Below are 21,775 nucleotides of genomic sequence, written 5' to 3' on the forward strand. Positions count from 1 at the left end.
CTCATTAAGATACTTAGCTTGTACCATTGCTCACAACAAATCAGATTTCCAAACCATTCGAAGCACTGATCAAATCAAGTTTTGGATACATCTGTTTTTACTTATTGCTTTTATTTATTGTTTTACTTATTGTTAAATCTTGGATCCAGGATATATATATATAATTTATATATTATTTATGTACTCTAGACATATTTTAATTGTTTTCTATATTTATTGTAATACATGATATATTTTCACTTAGACCCAGCCTTTGTCCTTTTGGCGCTTTAATAATTTTCTCTTTGAACTAAGGACTTTCGTCAGTCCTCTGCCTTGTTTGTCTGTTTTTCTGGGAAATGCAAGGGTCAGAAAGCTACGGCTATTTCACTTTCCTTTTGGCTAAAGAGTGTTATTTGTTTGACCTATGAGACTGCTGGACAGCAACCTCCTGAGATAATTACAGCTCACTCAATTACAGCTCACTCTACGAGGGCTGTTTTCTTCTTCTTGGTCTTTCAAAAATGAAGCTTTTGTGGAACAGATTTGCAAGGCTGCAACTTGGTCATCTTTGCATACTTTTTCAAAATTCGATAAATTCCATACTTTTGCCTCAGCTGAGGCTTCCTTTGGGAGAAATATTCTTCAAGCAGTGGTGCCTTCTGTTTAGGTTACCTGTTTTGTCCCTCCCTTATCATCCGTGTCCTCTAGCTTGGGGGTATTGATTCCCCACCGTAATTATTGATGATTCGTGGACTCATTGTGTCATTAGAAAGAAAACAAAATGTATGCTTACCTGATAAATTCATTTATTTCTTGACACAGTGAGTCCACGGCCCTGACAGCAGGAGCAAGCTGCACTGAGTGTAATGGCGCGTTCAGGCCGAGCTGTGACTAGACAGCTGGCCAGAAGCGCTGAGTGTAAAAAACAGACCCACTCAGTAGAGCACAGAGAACGGGTCTGGAAAACACTCTTTTTTTATAACAATTCACCGGCAGTATTAGGTTCTATAAATCTAGCACTAATATAATGTTATATAATTCTGCACTATGTGCAAAATTATATAACATTATTTTCTATGTTTACTGGCTCTCTCAATCTCAATTCATAACCTTAGCACTGCTGATGCTGATTGTTGATGGCTATTGTTGTTGGGTTTTTTTTTAACTTGCAGCTGGACAGTTGAATTTTAGCTGTTACCAGAGCACTTACAGGCTAACAGAATTTTGAAGTAAACACTCTTCCTTTTTTACATAGAGATGTTCAGGTGATATTTTCCTGTCATCTTTATACAGTTTTGCTGCATTACATTCAAGTAATTTAGCACATAGATATTCTGTCCTTTTAAGTGTGCATACATTTTTTATTAGAGCCACTAGGTAGTGAATGTGTTTTAAAATGATTTGTATATTGAAGGGCTAATATAGAGAATTTAAAAAAAAGACACATGTAATGGTTAGATATTTTACAACTACTTATTTTCTGCTTAAATAACAAAACGTAATAACAAGAACAATTACAAGACGTACGTCTGGGGTTTGTTGATTTATCTTGTTCAGAGAAGAATTGCCTGGTATTTCGGTGCTGCGCTGTCATTGGGCAGGATCAGACTGATATGCTACAGGATATTTTTTCTCTGTGAAAAGGCATAAGCCCCTATTTAACAACGGTCTGTCGGACCTGATTCAACAGTGCGGATCAGGTCCGACAGACCGCGCTGAATGAGGAGACCAATACGCTCTCCGTATTCAGCATTGCACCAGCAGCTCTTGTGAGCTGATGGTGCAACGCCGTCCCCTTCAGATTCGCGGCCAATCGGTCGCCAGCAGGGGGTTGTCAATCAACCCGATCGTACTCGATCGGGTTGAATTGTGGAGATGTCTGTACGCCTGCTCAGAGCAGGTGGACAGGTTATGGATCAGCGGTCATAACTGGTGTTTCTGGCGAGTCTGCAGGCTCGCCAGAAACACGGGCCCTCAAGCTTCATCCGGAGCATGGGCCCCATAGTGTGCAAAAAGAGACAGAACACTGAGTGGCACTGGCCTTGTGGACAAGCATGGAAGTTTTTATAGCAATTGTTCTACCTCAGTGGTGCGTCTCTCAATTTTTTTGTTTAAATTACAACACGGTACATAGTGCTCAACATAATAAATGTTCTCTTTTGATTTGTAATTGCTAATCTTAAAAGGACATTTTAGAAGGACTTTACTTTTATCATCAAATTTGTTTTTTTTCTCTTGGTATTTTTTGTTGAAAGATGAACCATAGGTAAGTTCATAGTCTAATTTCTAAGCTCTTGAAGACTGCCTCTTACCTCAGTGATTTTTTACATTTTTCACAGTTAGACAGTGCTAGTTCATGTGTGCCATATATAGATAGCATTGTGCTCACTCCTGTGGAATTATTTATGAATCCGCACTGACTGGCTAGAATGCAAGTCTGTCAAAATAATTGAAATAAGGGGGCAGTCTGCAGAGACTTAGATACAAGGTTATCACAGAGGTAAAAAGTGTATTAATATAACAGATTTTGTTATGCAAAACACAGGAATAGGTAATAAAATTAAAAATGTAAATATGATGAGGGCCAAATAACTACAAATTCTTCTTGTACAGGGGAGTAAAAATGGCACAGCAGTGAAAGGGCTAATCTTATGTGATGTCATTAAAGGGACAGTAAACCTTAAAAATAATATTATATAATTCTGCACATAGTGCAGAATTATATAACATTATATTAGCGCAAACTTTATAAAACAAAATTTCCCCTTTCCCCTGACAGAGCAGGAGCGAGCTGCACTTAGTGCTATGGCGCGGTCGGGCCGGGCTGTGACTATACAGCTGGCCCGATGCGCTGTTTGAAAAAAACAGACCCGCTCTCCTTTTATAGCTTAACCTATATTCAACTTTTTTAAAAGCTTATTCTTAGTATTCAAATCTATCAGATAACATTTTTGTATGTTTTTTCACATAATTGTACTTTTTTAAAGTTAAAGGGACACTGAACCCAAATTCTTTCTTTCGTGATTCAGATAGAGCATGCAATTTTAAGCAACCTTCTAATTTACTCCAATTATCATTTTTCTTCATTCTCTTGCTATCTTTATTTTAAAAAGAAGGCATCTAAGCTAAGGAGCCAGCAAGTTTTTGGTTCAGACCATGGACAGTACTTGTTTATTGATACTGTCCAATCAGCGAGGACGATCCAGGTTGTTCACCAAAAATTGTCTGGCATCTAAACTTACATTCTTGCTGTTCAAATAAAGATACCAAGAGAATGAAAAAAATTGTGAATAGGAATAAATTAGAAAGTTGCTTAAAATTGCATGCTCTATCTGAATCATGAAAGAAAAAAAATGGTTTCAGTGTCCCTTTAATGTTTTTTACCTGTTTCAATCTCATTTTGGAGACTTTGGTATATGTTTCCATCTATTTGAATATGTTTTGCAAAAAATGTGTACTTCCTTTTCTATGGCATTCCAGTCCATTAGAAGTCTGGTTATTTGGGTTATTGAAGCAGCCTGAATTTCATATTGAATAAACATTTGAATGAATGAATAATCATCTGTAAGAAACAGTCTTTTCTCAGGCTGTTTACATTGATCCAAGCTGTTGAATTAGATAAATCTAAAAAGTGTTCTTCAGAAATAGTCTACCCTCACATTAAACACAAGAAAAAGTATAAAAAAAAACATAATTCATGTAAGAACTTACCTGATAAATGAATTTGTTTCATAGTGGCAAGAGTCCATGAGCTAGTGACGTATGGGTTATACATTCCTACCTGGAGGGGGCAAAGTTTCCCAAACCTCAAAATGCCTATAAATACAACTCCCACCTCACTCATACTTCAGTTTAATGTATAGCCAAGAAGGAGTAAAAAGCATACAAAAAAGAGGAACTGGAAAAAATAATGTGATTTATAAAAAAAAATGTTGGGACTTAAGTATATCAACTGTGATATCTGAGTATAGTCCCTGCACCACTGGTGCACCATGCAAAGCTGAAGAGGTCTCATATGAAAATGAGCAAAAGGGATCGCGTACAATGCTGCATTCATGAGACCGAAAACTTCCATGCACATAGCCACTGAAGGGAATGATAGAGACTGAAGGTTTAGACACGCTAACACTAACTTCATTTGTCTCTTTTCTGTCAAAGAAAGCTAAAAAGGTGACCTTTGTCTGAGGAATCAAGAAACTCTTTTGTAAATTGATCCTGTAACCATGTCTTTGAAAAAACAACACAAGTGGTTTTGTGTGAGATTCTGCTAAATGAAAAGATTGAGATAGTACCAAGATATCATCCAACTAAGGAAAAACTGCAATAACAACCTTTGAAAAGATCCTCGGAGCTGTCGCTAGACCAAATGGAAGAGCAACAAATTGGTAATGCTTGTCTAGAAAAGAGAATCTTAGAAAACGATAGTGGTCTGGGTGAATCGGAATATGAAGATAAGCGTCCCGTAAGTCTATTGTGGACATGAAATGACCTTGCTGAATAAAAGGCAGAATAGTCCTTCTAGTCACCATCTTGAAATTTGGGACTCTTACAAAACGATATAAAGTTTTCAGGTCCAGAATTGGTCTGAATGAATCCTCCTTCTTTGGGACAATGAACAGATTTGAATAAAAACCCAAACCCTGTTCCTGTAGAGGATCTGCAGCAATCACCCCTGAAAGCTCTGGGTCTGAAACACACTTCAGAAAAGTCTAAACCTTCACAGGGTTTGTTGGAACATGGGAAAGAAAGAATATTCCCATAGGAGGTCTTATTCTGAGACCTATTTGATACCCCTAAAAAACAATATCCTGAATCCACTGATTTTGGACAGAATCTGCCCAATTGTCTTGAAATAATTTTAGTCTGACCCCCACCAGTTAAACTGGATTGAGGGCTGCACCTTCATGTCTTCAGGATGGACCCGCTCCACGCCGGATGTCTTCGGGTTGGACCCGCTCCTCGCCGGATGGATGAAGATAGAAGTGGCCGCATGGATGAAGACTTTGCCGGATGGATGAAGATGGAAGAGGCCTCCCGGATGAAGACTTCTTGACGGCTGGATGGATCCTTCAAGCGGAACTTCAAGAACTGTAAGTGGATCGTTGGGGGTTAGTGTTAGGTTTATTTAAGGTTTTTTTGGTTGGATTTTATTTTTAGAGTAGGGTCTGGGCAGTAAAAGAGCAAAATGCCCTTTTTAAGGCAATGTCCATACACATGCCCTTTCAGGGTAATGTGGATCTTAGGATTTTTAGATAGGGTTTTTATTTGGGGGGTTGGTTGTGTGGGTGGTGGGTTTTACTGTTGGGGTGTGTATTTTTTTTTAAAGGTAAAAGAGCTTATTTCTTTGGGGCAATGCCACGCAAAAGGCCCTTTTAAGGGCCATTGGTAGTTTATTGTAGGCTAGGGTTTTTTTTTATTTTGGGTGGGCTTTTTTATTTTGATAGGGCGATTAGATTAGGTGTAATTCTAATCTATTTTTGATACTGTGTTTTTTGTTTTGTTATACTTATTTTTTGTAACTTAGTGTTTTTTATTTTTGTAATTTTGTCATTTTTAATTGTAGATTTAAATAATTTGAATAGGGTTAGGGTTTTTTAATATGTAATATAGTTAATTTAATTGGTAGTTTAATGTAATGTTAGTATAATAATTAGAGTAGGTTAATTAATAGTTTAATATAGTTTAAGGTAAGTTTAAATTTATTATAAGATAGGGATGTTGTAATTTTAATGTTAGCTGGTTGTTAGGTTAAGGGGTTAATTGCTTAATTTAGTTTATGGCGATGTGGGGGGCTGGCAGTTTAGGGGTTAATAGGTTTAGTTAGTGGTAGTGATGTGGGAGGCCAGGGGTTTAGGGGTTAATACTTTTATTTAGTTGTGGTGGTGTCCAGGAGCGGCGGGATAGGGGTTAATACTTTTATTTAGTTGCGATGGGGTCCGGGAGCAGCATGATAGGGTTTAATACTTTTATTTAGTTGCAGTGGGGTCTGGGAGCAGTGGGATAGGGGTTAAACATTTTAGTATAGTGGCGGTGTTTAGTGACAGGGTATAAATAAAGTTGGTAAAAAGCCAAATATCAGCGAGATCGATGACTGTTAGTTGACAACAGTCCGCTGCTCATCGCCCCGTACTTGGTGCGCGGCTTTTTGCCAGCTTTTTTTAAAATAAATATGGAGATCGTATTCAGGTCTGTGGCCACGATGTTAGGTGAGCGTATTGGTGCGGTTGAATGCAAGAAAGTTGCCGGCTTGATAAATATCCCTCATAGATTTAATATAAATCTTAATAATATCAAATATAGCATCACAAATGAAATGATTAGCATGTTGAAGTAAAACAACAATGTTAGACAAATCAGGATCCAATCTGCTAAATTGTCCACCCAAAAAGTTGAAGCAGCAGCAACATCAGCTATAGAAATATCAGGTCTAAGAATATAGCCAATATGTAAATATGCCTTCCTAATGTAAGAATCAATCTTCATATCTAAGGGATATTTAAAAGAAGTCTTATCTTCCATAGGAATAGTAGTATGTTTGGCAAGAGTAGAAATAGCACCATCAACTTTAGGGACTGTCTCCCAAAGCTCTAAATTAGACACAGGTAAAGAATACAAGCTTTTAAACCTAGAAGAAGGATTAAAAGAAGTACCAGGCTTAGACCATTCCTTAGTAATCATATTAGAGATAGCATCTGGAATTGGAAAAACTTCAGGGGTAACCTCAGAAGTTTTAAAAACAGAATTAAAACGTTTGCTATTCTTGTTATCAAGAGGACTGGATTCCTCAATACCCAAAGTAAACAATACTTCATTTAACATAGAATGGATATATTCCATCTTAAAAAGAAAGAAAGATTTATCAATTTCAGTCTGAAGTAGGATCCTCTGAGCCAGAGAAGTCCTCATCAGCAGACAATACTTCATTATGCTGTTGGTCAATACAAGCTTCATCAGAATTATGAGCAGTAGGAAGAGACCTTTCACATTTATTTGAAGGTGGAATAGCAGTCATAGCTTTCTCTATGGCTGCAGCAATATAATCTTTTATATCTACAGGAATATCATGTACATTTGACTATGAAGGTTCAACAGTAGATGTATTTGTACTTATAGAAACTTTATCAGCATGAAACAATTTCTCATAACAAGTGCTACATACTTGAGCTGAAGAAGGAAGATCAGCCAATTTACAACATACACACTTAGCTTTGGTAGATTTGTTTTCAGGCAACTTGGTTCCTACAGTAACATCAGAAGCAGGATCAGTTTGAGACATCTTGAAAAATGTTACAAAAAAGAAAAAAAATAACATTGAAACAAAATATCCCATTTTCTTCAAACTAGCTGTTTCAGGAATGGGAAAAAAATGCTTATATGAAAAACAAAAGCAAATATCAAAACCCTCTGTAACAAATGAAAGCAGAGTGCAAAAGAGGGAGAGTTTTTATATAATAAAAATTTTGGCACCAAAAATAACGCCAACAAAGATGAGGCAAATGCTGAGAAAAAATCTTTTGGCGCCAAGGTTAACAGGAAATGACACAATTCCAGTCATAACAGGCGCACCTTCGCGCCAAAAAAATTGCTCCAAAAATGACGCAATAAATAGAAGTATTTTGTGCCAATCGCAAGCCTTATTTGCTTGCTAAAATTTTTTAAAAAACAGACTAAAGTTACAACTAGCTCAGGTAAGTAAAAAATATACTAAATTTCTCCCGAACATAATTTTTCATGTTGAAACTGTTAGACTGCAAAGAGAAATAAACATAGACCTGACTCATGGCAAATATATGCAATATATATTAAAACTTTAAAAATATAAAGTGCCAAACATAACTGAGAGTGTCTTAACAAAAGATATATACTTACCTGAAGACACCCATCCACATATAGCAGACAGCCAAACCAGTACTGAAACATATCAGCAGAGGTAATGGTAGAGGAGTATAATGGGGATCTGTAAAGGGAGATTGCAGATGAATCCCCACGACCAAATTTACAGAGAGCCTTAGAATAGATTTCCCATAGGCGAAAGTATGGCATCATTAGGCAAATGCTCCCTTCACATCCCTCACACACTGTATTTTGAGAGGAACTGGGCTTCAAAATGCTTAGAAGCGCCTTTCACAGAAGAAATAAAGCACGACTTGCTTCACTATCCTCCAACAAAGGCAAAGTTCGTAAAACTGAAGTATGAGTGTTGTGGGAGGTGTATTTATAGGCATTTAGAGGTTTGGGAAACTTTGCCCCCTCCAGGTAGGAATGTATATCCCATACGTAACTAGCTCATGGACTTTTGTCACTTACATGAAAGAAATAAAGGTTTTGTAAACCTTTTCCATGCATTTTACTAAATATATTAATTTTTAAAAGCATCTGAAAACTTTAGTGAACAGTGATTTCTGAGGCATGTATATAAGGCTGATATGTAGTATAAAGTGAAAGTACTTTTAAAGAACAAAAGTCAAGAAAAAACATTAACAATAACATTAAAGGATTACTGTTTTTTACTTTTTTCGTTACTCAATAGTCCCATATTTTGTATAATTATCATCTATTAAAAGCTACTAACCTATATTTTGTATAAAACGAAGCTTACAAACCTTATATTTTAACTAAATATTACCCGGCCATGACGTCACCTTTCCCAGCCCATCGTTTTCGGCATAGTGTGCATATGAAATGATTGACCAATAACATTTCGCTCCTATGCATATCATTACCAGCATAACCCTTCCTAATAAGCCTGCGCGCCAATTCAGCTAAATCACGCATGCGCATTTGTAATTGTAGAAGCCGAAGTTACCCACATCTCTGTTAGTTTTACGCTTGCGCATTGGAGGGAAAATCTATTGAATCGGTTATCCAGACTTTCTACGTATTAGATAACATTGACACGTCTTATATCTAGCTAAATATTGTACGGCTGTTTACAATTAAAAAGAACTAAAGCAGTAACTTTCTTGTTCAGTTTATATGTAAACAAGCTGTCACTAAGCACCCACACTATACTACACTGTTCTACCCCCTATACCGGCGCCCCCGGAGCCCCCCGCAACTAAATAAAGTTACTAACCCCTAAACCGCCACCCCTAGACCCCGCTGCAACTCTTATAAATGTATTAACCCCTACACTGCCGCTCCCGGAGCCCACCGCCACCTACATTATACCTAGTAACCCCTATCCTGCCCCCCTATACCGCCGCCACCTATAATAAAGTTATTAACCCCTATCCTGCCGATCCCGGACCCTGTCGCAACTAAATAAATAGTTTAACCCCTAAACCGCCGCTCCCAGACCCTGCCGCAACCTATATTAAACTTATTAACCCCCTAATCTGCCCCCCCTACACCGTCACCAATCAGCCAATCAGATTCAAGTTCAATCCGATTGGCTGATTGGTTCAGCCAATCGGATTGAACTTGAATCTGATTGGCTGATTCAGTCAGTCAATCAGATTTTTCTACCTTAATTCCGATTGGCTGATAGAATCCTATCAGCCAATCGGAATTCGAGTGACGCCATCTTGGATGATGTCACTTAAAGGTACCGTCATTCGTCGTTAGTCGTCGGGAAGAAGAGGATGGATCCGCGTAGGCTCCTCTGAAGATGGCTCCACTCCGCTCAGGATGGATGAAGATTGAAGACGCCGCCTGGATTTAGATTTCTATCGGATGGAAGATTTCTTCAGCGCCGCCTGGATGATGACTTCAGCGCCCCTTGGATGATAACTTCTGCCGCTCCGGATCTCCTCTTCGGTTCCATCGGTGGTCGGCTGGCTGAACACGACTCAAGGTAGGATGATCTTCACGGGGGGGGTAGTGTTAGGTTTATTTACGGGGGGTTTGGGTTAGATTAGGGGTATGTGGGTGGTGGGTTTTAATGTTGGGGGGGTTGTATTTTTCTTTTACAGGCTAAAGAGCAGTTTTTTTGGGGGCATGCCCCGCAAAAGGCCCTTTTAAGGGCTGGTAAGGTAAAAGAGCTTTGAACTTTTTTAATGTAGAATAGGGTAGGGCATTTTTTTTTATTTTGGGGGGCTTTGTTATTTTATTAGGGGGCTTAGATTAGGTGTAAGTAGCTTAAAATTGTTTTAATATTTGTTAAATGTTTGTAACTTATTTTTTTATTTTTTGTAACTTAGCTTTTTTAATTTTTTATACTTTAGTTAGTTTATTTAATTGAATTTAATTGTAGTTATTTGTAGGTAATTAATTTAATTAATTTAATGATAGTGTAGTGTTAGGTTTAATTGTAACTTAGATTAGGATTTATTTTACAGGTAATTTTGTATTTCTTTTAGCTAGGTAGTTATTAAATAGTTAATAACTATTTAATAACTATTCTAACTAGCTAAAATAAATACAAAGTTACCTGTAAAATAAATATAAATCCTAAGATAGCTACAATGTAATTATTAATAACATTGTAGCTATCGTAGGGTTTATTTTACAGGTAAGTATTTAGTTTTAAATAGGATTAATTTATTAAAGTATAGTGTAGTGTTAGGTATAATTGTAACTTAGGTTAGGATTTATTTTACAGGTAAATTTCTCTTTATTTTAACTAGGTAGCTATTAAATAGTTAATAACTATTTAATAGCTATTGTACCTAGTTAAAATAAATTGAAAGTTGCCTGTAAAATAAAAATAAATCCTAAGATAGCTACAATATAATTATTATTTACGTATTTAGTTTTAAATAGGATTCATTTAGTTAATAAGAGTTACATTTATTTAGATGTATTTAATTAATATTTAAGTTAGGGGGGTGTTAGGGTTAGTGTTAGACTTAGGTTTAGGGGTTAATCATTTTATTACAGTGGCGGCGGTGTAGGGGGGGGCAGGATAGGGGTTAATAAATTTATTATAGGTGGCGACGGTGTAGGGGGGACAGATTAGGGGTTAACATATTTATTATAGTGGCGGTGGGCTCCAGGAGCGGCGGTTTAGGGGATAATACATTTATTTAGTTGCGGCGGTGTAAGGGTGTGCAGATTAGGGGTGTTTAGACTCGGGGTACATGTTAGGGTGTTAGGTGTAGACATTTCCCATAGGAATCAATGGGATGTCTGGCAGCAGCGAACCTGAACTTTCGCTATGGTCAGACTCCTATTGATTCCTATGGGATCCGCTGCCTCCAGGGCGGCGGATTGAAAACCAGGTACGCTGGGCCGGAAAAGTGCTGAGCATACCTACTAGTTTTCATTTTAAGTATAGTTTGCTCATTTACTCTAGGGCGATTCTGGAAGCGATAGTAAGCTATGTATTTACGTGATGTGCGCAGCTCACTCGACTGCTGCTGATAGATTCTACTTGCCTTATTCTACTGCAGATGGTGACGTTTCCTGTGATGCTGCGGTAACTCGCACATGCGCATTAGTTCAGAAAAAACGCCATCTTACAACTGCAGTTGTCAGCACGGATTAGTAATCCGTAACGGCTGACATACAAGTAGGTTGGGAAACAATTAATATTTCAAAGTAAATTATTGGCCAAAGGGTACATATTTAATAAATGAAGTACATTAGAAAATAAGAGTTTTAAAACTATACTACGATTTTATTTGCATATCATTTCTGACTACAGTGTCCCTTTAATGTGTGGTTTCAATCAAATAACATCGCAAATACAAATCTGATTTCAGAAAAAACAAATAATTGACTTATTTTTCTTTCAAAAATGCCATTAAGGAAAGAATATTTTTTTAATAACACCGTAAAGGTAGCGAGACCATTTTCTATACCAAACTTCAGCCAAAACCATTCATTCATTTTTTTCTGTAAGTAATTGTAAATGTGCTTACTGCCAAAACAGATCCTTTTTCATTTTTATTTATTTGTTAATTTATTTTTTTCCAACACAAATCAATTTTCAGCCATTACAAGTAATCATATAAATATTTATATGTATACATTTATTAATGTGTTTGTTCTAGTATATGTGTATTGTTATTTTTATTTTAAATTCCATATCTCTTTTTTCCCAAATATTTATTTTTAACTCTTTTGACTATAAAACATTTGATATATCATTTAATGAAACACATCTTCTGATTTCTCCCCACAGTTTTTGTACCTTAAATGGTATTGAATGCAAGTACAAAGTAGAAGGTATGATAAATAAATATATAAATATATATATATATATATATATATACATTTTATTAAATATTTGATATGTTACTTTTATTATTATAAACTGTACGTTTTTTGGCAGCTTGTAAGTGCAAGTATCAAGGAAAGATTTATAAATACAATGAAGTCATTTACAACACCACAGATAATATTGGAGGCTGTATTATTGCAATATGCAAAGAAAATGGAACCATCTATAGAGAAGTCTACCCATGTCCTACAACATCTGCTCGAACAACCCCATTAGAGTTTACTACTGAGAGTTCTACAGGTAAGACTTGAAATTATTATATTTAATTTAAAGATTTGGATTTTGAATTTGATTCGATAACAATTTTGTTTATTTTTTATCTTCTAAAACACAATTGAGTAATGTAAATTATGTGGACAAAGTGAACAAACAGTTTATTTCTTTATTTATGTATAATTGGCTTCCTTAAAAATGCCTTAAATTTATTTATAAATAAAAACATTTTTATTCAATATCTAATTTGAATTTATCAGATTTCCTCCATATCACTCATTTAATATACGCAGTTGTAGTATTAAAATAAATAAAGCATTATTTCAATTAAAAAAATAATTGTCCTTGGCTTCAACGTTACATTCAAAATGAATGGTTAACATTAAAACTATATTTCTGTGTGTGTTTTGAATAACATTTGAAATAGCAGAATTAACACGAGCGATGTATAAGTTCAAACATTTGAGCAACTAAACAAATGTTAGAATATCAGACTTCAAAGAAACAAACAAACATTTGAAACAATAAAAACATATGGCTAGATTACGAGTTTTGCGTTATGAGTAAAAAAGCAGCGTTAAGGCTCATAATGCTGCTTTTTTACTACCGCTGCTTTTACGAGTCTTGTAGGTACAGCTGTCCTGCACACTTTTTTGCCTTACCGCAAATCAACTTACGCAATTTGCATATAGTATTTTTTCAATGGGACTTCCACAGTGCCGGTATTACAAGTTTTTTTTTTAGGCCAAAAAGTGAGCGGTACAGCCTATCCCACAAGATTCGTAACGCATTCTAAAGTCAGTAGTTATGAGTTTTAGACTACAAAGCCGTAGCATAAAACTCATAGCTAAAGTGCTAAAAAGTACACTAACACCCATAAACTAGCTATTAACCCCTAAACCGAGGTCCTCCCGCATCACACTAAAATAAAATTATGAACCCCAAATCTGCTGCTCCCGACATCGCCGCCACTATACTAAAGTTATTAACCCCTAAACCGCTATACTCCAGCATCGCAAACACTAGTTAAATATTATTAACCCCTAATATGTCCCTAACATCGCCGCCACCTACCTACATTTATTAACCCCTAATCTGCTGCCCCAACGTCGCCGCCACTATATTATATTTATTATCCCCTAAACCTAAGTCTAACCCTAACCCTAACACCCCCAACTTAAATATAATTAAAATAAATCTAATTAAAACCTACAATTAATAACTAAATAATTCCTATTTAAAACTAAATACTTACCTATAAAATAAACCCTAAGCTAACTTCAATATAACTAATAGTTACATTATATCTAGCATAGCTTTTATTTTTATATTATAGGCATGTTTGTATTTATTTTAACTAGGTAGAATAGTTACTAAATAGTAATTAACTATTTACTAACTACCTAGCTAAAAAAAAATACAAATTTACCTGTAAAATAAAACCTAACCTGTCTTACACTAACACCTAACCTTACAGTACAATTAAATAAATTACATAAATTAAATACAATTAAATAAATTAAATACAATTACCTAATTAAAAAAATACTAAATTGCACAAAATAAAAAACAAATTACAATACACCTAATCTAATAGCCCTATCAAAATAAAAAAGCCCCCCCCCCCCCCAAAAAAAAAACCCTAGCCTAAACTAAACTACCAATAACTCTTAAAAGGGCCTTTTGCGGGGCATTGCCCCAAAGAAATCAGCTCTTTTACCTGAAAGAAAATGCAAACAACCCCCCAAACAGTAGAACCCACAACCCACACAAATAACCCCCCAAATAAAACCCTAACTAAAAACACCTAAGCTCCCCATTGCCCTGAAAAGGGCATTTGTATGGGCATTGCTCTTAAAGGGCCATAATACCCAAATGTTTAAACACTTGAAAGTGATGCAGCATAGCTGTAAAAAGCTGACTAGAAAATATCACCTGAACATCTCTATGTAAAAAATAAAGTTATTTTACCTCAAAAGTTCCTCGGTAGCCACCTCCCATTGTAAAGGATTTTTGAAGCAGCATTTTAGTGTGTCTGTCCTAGGACAGCTGAAAGGATGAGCATCGTGCACTCTCATATAATTTCACCAATCAGGTAAAGGAAACTTACTATGAAATCTCATGAGAGTTAAGTCAAATCTCATGAGATCACAGTAAGAGTTCATGACCTCAGCACTGCTGAAACTGATTGGCTGCTGTTCATTTCTTCATTTTTTTTTTTTTTTTACCTGCAGCTGGGAGCAGGTGAAGTATAACTTTTTACACAGAACTAACTCTGCTGAGTTGAGGAGATTGTGAGGTAAAATATCTTCCTTTTTTACATAGAGATGCACAGGTGATATTTTCCTGTCAGCTTTTTACAGTTATACTGCATCAGTTTCAAGTGATTTAGCATATGAGTATTATGTCCCTTTAAAAGGGCATTTAGCTCTATTGCAGCCCAAAGCCCTAACCTAAAAATAAAACCCACTCAATAAACCCTTAAAAAAACACTAACCCACTGAAGATCCACTTACAATTTTAAAGATCCGACATCCATCCTCAACGAAGCCGGGAGAAGTCCTCATCAAAGCGGCAAGATGTCCTCAACGAAGCAGGGATAAGTCTTCATCCAAGCCAGGAGAAGTGGTCCTCCAGATGGGCAGAAGTCTTCATCCAGACGGCATCTTCTATCTTCAGCCATCTGGCGCGGAGTGGGTCCATCTTTAAGACATCCGGCACAGAGCATCCTCTTCGAACAAAGTCTTCTTCCCAAATGAAGGTTCCTTTAAATGACGTCATCCAAGATGGCGTGCCTTAGATTCCGATTGGCTGATAGAATTCTGATCCAATCAGCCAATAGGATTGAGCTTGCATTCTATTGGCTGTTTCAATCAGACAATAGAATACGAGCTCATTCCTATTGGCTGATTGGATCAGCCAATAGAATTGAAGTTCAATCCTATTGGCTGATTGCATCAGCCAATAGGATTTTTTCAGCCTTAATTCCGATTGGCTGATAGAATTCTATCAGCCAAAAGGAATCTAAGGGACGACATCTTGGATGACGTCATTTAAAGGAACCTTCATTCGGGAAGAAGACTTCATTCGAAGAGGAAGCTCCACGCCAGATGTCTTGAAGATGGACCGGCTCCGCGCTGGATGGATGAAGATAGAAGATGCCATCTGGATGAAGACTTCTGCCCGTCTGGAGAACCACTTATCCTGGCTTGAATGAAGACTTCTCCCGGCTTCGTTGACGACTTCTTTCAGCTTCAATGAGGACTTCTCCTGGCTTCGTTGAGGATGGGTGTCGGATCTTCAAAACTGTAAGTGGATCTTCAGGGGGTTAGTGTTAGGTTTTTTTAAGGGTTTATTGGGTAGGCTTTATTTTTAGGTTAGGGCTTTGGGCTTTAATAGAGCTAAATGCCCTTTTAAGGGCAATGCCCATACAAATGCCCCTTTCAGGGCAATTGGGAACTTAGGTTTTTTAGTTAGGGTTTTATTTCAGGGTTGGTTGTGTGGGTGGTGGATTTCACTGTTGGGGGGGTTGTTTGCATTTTTTTCAGGTAAGAGAGCTGATTTTTTGGGGCAATGCCCCGCAAAAGGCCCTTTTAAGGGCTATTGGTAGTTTAGTTTAGGCTATTGTTTTTTATTGGGGGGGAGGGCTTTTTTATTTTGATAGGGCTATTAGATTAGATGTAATCAGTTTAAATATCTTGTAATTTGTTTTTTGTGTATTTTAGTGTTTTTTTATATAGTTTAGGTAATTGTATTTAATTTATTTAATTGTATTTATTTTATGTAATTTATTTAATTGTACTGTAAGGTTAGGTGTTAGTGTAAGACAGGTTAGGTTTTATTTTACAGGTACATTTGTATTTATTTTAGCTAGGTGGCTAGTAAATAGTTCATAACTATTTAGTAACTATTCTACCTAGTTAAAATAAATACAAACTTGCCTGTAAAATAAAAATAAACCCTAAGCTAGATACAATGTAACTATTAGTTATATTGTAGCTAGCTTAGGGTTTATTTTATAGGTAATTATTTAGTTTTAAATAGGAATTATTTAGTTATTAATTGTAGGTTTTAATTAGATTTATTTAAATTATATCTAAGTTAAGGGGTGTTAGGGTTAGGGTTAGACTTAGGTTTAGGGGTTAATAAATATAATATAGTGGTCGCGACATTGGGGACAGCAGATTAGGGGTTAATAATTGTAGGTAGGTTTCAGCGATGTTAGGGGCGGCAGATTAGGGGTTAATAATATTTAACTAATGTTTGCGATGCGGGAGTGCGGCAGTTTAGGGGTTAATATGTTTATTATAGTGGAGGCGACGTTGGGGGAGGGATATTAGGGGTTACTAAATATAATGTAGATGTCGGTGATGTTGGGGGCAGCAGATTAGGGGTTAATAAGTATAATGTAGGTTTTGGCGATGTTCAGAGCAGCAGATTAGGGGTTAATAAGCATAATGTAAATATAATGTAGGTGTTGGCGATGTCAGGGGCGGCATATTAGGGGTTAATAAATGTAAGATTAGGGGTGTTTAGACTCGGGTTTCATGTTAGGGTGTTGGGTATAAACATGAATGTAGTTTCCCCATAGGAATCAATGAGGCTGCGTTACTGAGCTTTATGCTGCTTTTTTGCAGGTGTTAGGCTTTTTTTCAGCTGGCTCTCCCCATTGATGTCTATGGGGAAATTGTGCACGAGCACGTAAAACGAGTTTACCACTGACTTAAGCAGCGCTGGTATTTGAGTGCGGTATGGAGCACAATTTTGCTCTACGCTCTCTTCTTGTCTTTTAACGCCGGGTTTTGAAAAACCTGTAATAACAGCGCTGTAGGAAAGTGAGGGGTGACAATAACGTGCAAGTTAGTACCGCACCCCTCATAACGCAAAACTCGTAATCTGGCCGTTAGATTGGTGTTTATAAAGATATTCAACCGTGTAATTTAATTTATTCCTGATGTTATATTTCCTTTAAAAAAATCTCCATAATAAGTCACAATGCCTGCTAAAAAAATGTATTGCAAAAATATTGATTACACAATGAATTGGTTGTTAACACTGGTAGAAATGTTTGACAAAACATGCAGAACCTATAATTCTAGTCTCAAAATAATACATTTAAATTTCTCAAAAAAATGTCTACATTATATTCCAAAATAAACCAAATATCACATTGTTCAATAAGGAATTGTTTATTTAAATATTTTAAATGATGGTACAAGATTAGATTTACAATTTTTTTTTAATTATATTTCCACCAACAAGAATATTAATATTTATAAAATCTGTAAATTTAGTATAATTTTTATTAGAGAAAAGAAAAACCTATATGCTCTGGTTGAAAAAGATCTGAATATTACAGATTATGTTGATCTAATAGTAAATCGGTCTCCAAAATTTCAGAATTTTGGACATGACTAAAAGCAAATCAGCGTATTTGCACTGCACATTTTACACTTCATACAACAAATCCAAACAGTATTACTCCCCCATTTAGAAATCCTTTCAGTAGTTAAATATGACACCAACAATTATTTTTTTGTTGTTGTTCTCTCATAAATGCTGACAGATAACTTCCTCAATTCATTTTAAGTTATGCAAAATTACTTGTTCATCAATATTAGCAAATTTTAAGTTTCTCCATTTTTTTTAACAAGATTATCTAAATAGCTTTTGTAGTCCACATTATTAATCAGTTTTAAAAGTAATGACATTTAAATCTATTATTCTAAAATAAATTAATAACCTGTAAAAATAGAGTCCCATATAGTGATGTTGCGAATAGTTCGCCGGCGAATAGTTCCCGGTGAACATAGCATGTCCGCGTTCGCCTCGGCGGGCGTACATATGTGATGTTCGATCCGCCCCCTATTCGTCATCATTGAGTAAACTTTGACCCTGTCCTCACAGTCAGAAGACACATTACAGCCAATCAGAAGCAGACCCTCCCTCCCAGACCCTCCCACCTCCTGGACAGCATCCATTTTAGATTCATTTGGAATCTGCATTCTTAGTGAGAGGAGGGACAGTGTAGCTGCTGCTGATTTAATAGGGAATCAATAGCTAGGCTAGTGTATTCAGTGTCCACTACAGTCCTGAAGGACTCATCTAATCTCTGCTGTAAGGACAGCACCCCAAAAAGCCCTTTTTAGGGCTAGAACATCAGTCTGCTTTTTTTTTTTTTTTTCCTGCGTAATCTAATTGCAGTTGCCTGCCTGCCAGCGTGTGTGTCAGGCTGACAGCGTATACTGTACCCACTTGCCCAGTGCCACCACTCATATCTGGTGTAACAGTAGAGTACATTTAAAAAAAACAACACTTTTTTGACTGTGAAATAATAGCAGACAGCTGCCAGTACCCAAGATGGCCGCCAATAAGGCAGATGGGGAGGGTTAGATAGCTGTTTTTGGGGGGTATCAGGGAGGTTGGGGGCTAAGGGGGGAAACTACACCACAGCATATGTAAATATGCTAAAAAAAATAAAAAAAATTAAAAACCTTGAACGGCCATTGCCTACAGTATCCAGACGAGAGAAGCGGAGCCTACCTGAAAAGAGCCCACACAGACCTGTTCCTGCTTCGTGAGGCGTCTTGAACATCGGCGGAGGGATAGGTAATCCTACGGCCCCCGTCCCTCCTATCGCAAACACTCTCGCAGTGCGCTGGTGAACAAGGTACCGGGCAATCAAGACAGGACCCCAGACTCGGATTCAGGTAACACTGACCTGGTTCAGTCCCTGATCGTAGCCGTAGTGCTGGGGAGAAAATAAGCCGCGATCCACACTGTGTTGGGGGTAAATACTGGGCCCATAACTACAGCCTTGTCAGGACATCTAAAGCCCCGGGAACTCCAGGGGAGCCTTGGACACTCAGCAGAAGCGTGAGTAGAAATGGTACAGTGTGAGAGTGGTGGGAGAAAGGATTAAGCCCGGCAGGTCCCCTGATACAGATAATATTGAAGAGGCTATTGTTGGTCAGTATTCATGTATGTGTATGCAGAAGCACACTTTGCCTCAATATATTTCAAACATTTTGCCCAATACAAATATTTCAACAGGCACTCAGAGAGTAAATGCTGGAAGGACTGTGCTGAAAGAAGAGCTCTGTATGTTATGTTTTTTGGTCTCACAGTATATTGTCAGATTATGACCTGTATGGATATCACTATATCATATCTTGTTGGTGAGCAAATTAACTGGGCCTAACGTAAAGAATGTGTTCTATACCTAGAATAGCCGCTTAAATTGTGGAGGCCTCTATATAACAAGAGCCAGTGGCTACAACGTTGCAAGTGAGAAAAGTGTGTTATCCAAAAGTTACAGACTGTTTCATATTAAGAGCCGTATGGGAAGTAAAAATCCAGATTTCTAAATTACTATAGAGGCACTTCTATAGATTAGGCTTGCTGGCAGTAAGCTTAATAAACCCACTTGCGAAGTTTAAGGAAGGATTCCTGTCTCTTTCTAAAGGGTCGGTTACTATGTTAAGAAGAATGTATTGAAGAAAGCCACAGGTGTATTCTATCTCGTATAAGCTTGGATTAAAGGGAAGAACAAGGCCTCAAGGACTTTTTTTTTTTCTTTTCTGTTGTTCAGTAACTGTAAGACATACATGCATAATAGAATCTGGATATATACATGTGAAAGAGTATATACGCCACTCATTTTGTTCTTTAAAATTAGCTAGACCTATATAGTAGACAGTTACATTGTTGGAGTGAACATTTTTTTAGCGGTATCTGACTCCAAAGATATATTATCACGGTGTGTATTAACAGGGAATAACTCTATCAGTTGAGGGCCGTAAACTTGGTCTTTACTTAGGTTATACGTCCACAACTAAACATTAGTTCAAATTGTTGAGGTCAGAAATCTGTATAAATATTGATGTGCATTGTTATTCTCTATCTCACAGTTAGGGTGATAGCTACTGTCTCTTTAATTAAGGATATTGCAAGCGGTCACTAGAAACGTATATATTACACTACTCAAGAGATCTGAACACAAGGAGAAGGGAGAAGAAAAGAAAAAAAAATTTTTTTTTCAACATAATCCTGATCTAGGTAGGGATAAAGTAACTGCAGCCCCTAAGCTTAGAACTAGAAGTGGCATTGAACATTAAGACAATATATTTAGTAGTTAAATGCAGATTCCCCATTCCTGATTTTTTTTTTTTTTTGTTAAAGATCTTTCTGAATAGACTGATTCTAAAATAGCTAAAAACTGCAAGGGGCACTTCGTGAACTTCTATTTTTTTTTTAAAAAAAAACAGCTTTATTGAACAGCATTGTAGGTGTCATATCACTTTTTTTTTTTTTTTTTTTTTTTTCCCCACCTCACATTTTTTCACCTTTTCTTATTTTTTCAACTTTTATAGACATTATCACACACCCCGACTTTTTTCCTTTTTGTTTTTCTTTTTATTTAGCACTCTGTCAGCTGGCCCGCGAGGCTGACAGTGAGTAGGACACACAGACACATTCCAGTGATTTTTCATTATCACCTGTAGATAAATTCACATTGCACTGCGGTGAATGGAAAGATACATCTCCCACCAGAAGGGTTCTTCACCTATAATGCCGCCCAAACCAAAAGACAAGAGAAGTAATATTAAACACACAGAGATGCCCCAGGATATATCCCAAGAAGTAGGGACGGTAAATTTTTCTTGTAATGATATGTCAGAATTTGCAGCTGAGATGGCCAAAATAATGGCCCCCCATCTAGAAGCAGTTAAGCAGGAAATTAAAGTTGAAAAACGAATCTTACAGAAGAGATTAGACAATTCACTGCTAGACTTTAAGAGGTGGAGACAAGGGTGTCGGATTTGGAGGATAGAGTAAACTCTATTTCCCCTACAGTAATTACTCTGGATAAGACCATTGCGCAATTATAGAGCCGTGTAGAAGACCTAGAGGATAGGTCGAGGCGAAATAATTTGAGAGTGATTGGCTTACCTGAATCACCTGAATATCAAGACCTATTACAATTTGTCTCGGTCACTCTCCCTCAGGCACTCTTGCTTCCTCCTCCTCCTACACCGTTCCTGATTGAGAGAGCCCACAGAATTGGGCCTCTCAGAGAAAATAGTACAATCTCCAAACCAAGGCCCATTATTTTTAAGTTTGTCAATTATCAGGACAAGATATTATTTTTGACCCATTATAGAAAACTTAATGGGTTAAATATTAATTCTCATAGAATCTGGTTATTCCAAGACTTCTCTGCCGAAACCAGGGCTAAGAGAAAGGAAATGGCCCCTTTTTTTGATAAATTTTTGAAAGCTGAATGTAATGTTAGATTGGTATACCCGGCCAAACTTATAATTAATAAGGCAGGAACCTCCTATGTAATGAATAATAGTGAGGAAGCTTTGTCTCTATGCAAAAAGATGGATATTCAGTGATCATGTATTATAA

At 36.8% G+C, this 21,775-nt stretch overlaps 1 protein-coding gene across 1 annotated transcript in view; it reads left to right on the plus strand.

The window, feature by feature from the left end:
• The window catches only part of LOC128636245 (mucin-5AC-like), a 154,854-nt gene extending 134,298 nt beyond the window's left edge, over positions 1 to 20,556 (plus strand). The window contains exons 17-19 of the mRNA XM_053689282.1: positions 12,050 to 12,093; positions 12,200 to 12,388; positions 20,543 to 20,556. Of these exons, the coding sequence (XP_053545257.1) occupies positions 12,050 to 12,093; positions 12,200 to 12,388; positions 20,543 to 20,556 (247 nt within the window). The remainder of the gene's footprint in view (positions 1 to 12,049; positions 12,094 to 12,199; positions 12,389 to 20,542) is intronic.
• Positions 20,557 to 21,775: the final 1,219 nt, after the last annotated feature.

Source organism: Bombina bombina, chromosome 7 (assembly GCF_027579735.1).
Source record: "Bombina bombina isolate aBomBom1 chromosome 7, aBomBom1.pri, whole genome shotgun sequence".
NCBI lineage: Eukaryota > Metazoa > Chordata > Amphibia > Anura > Bombinatoridae > Bombina > Bombina bombina.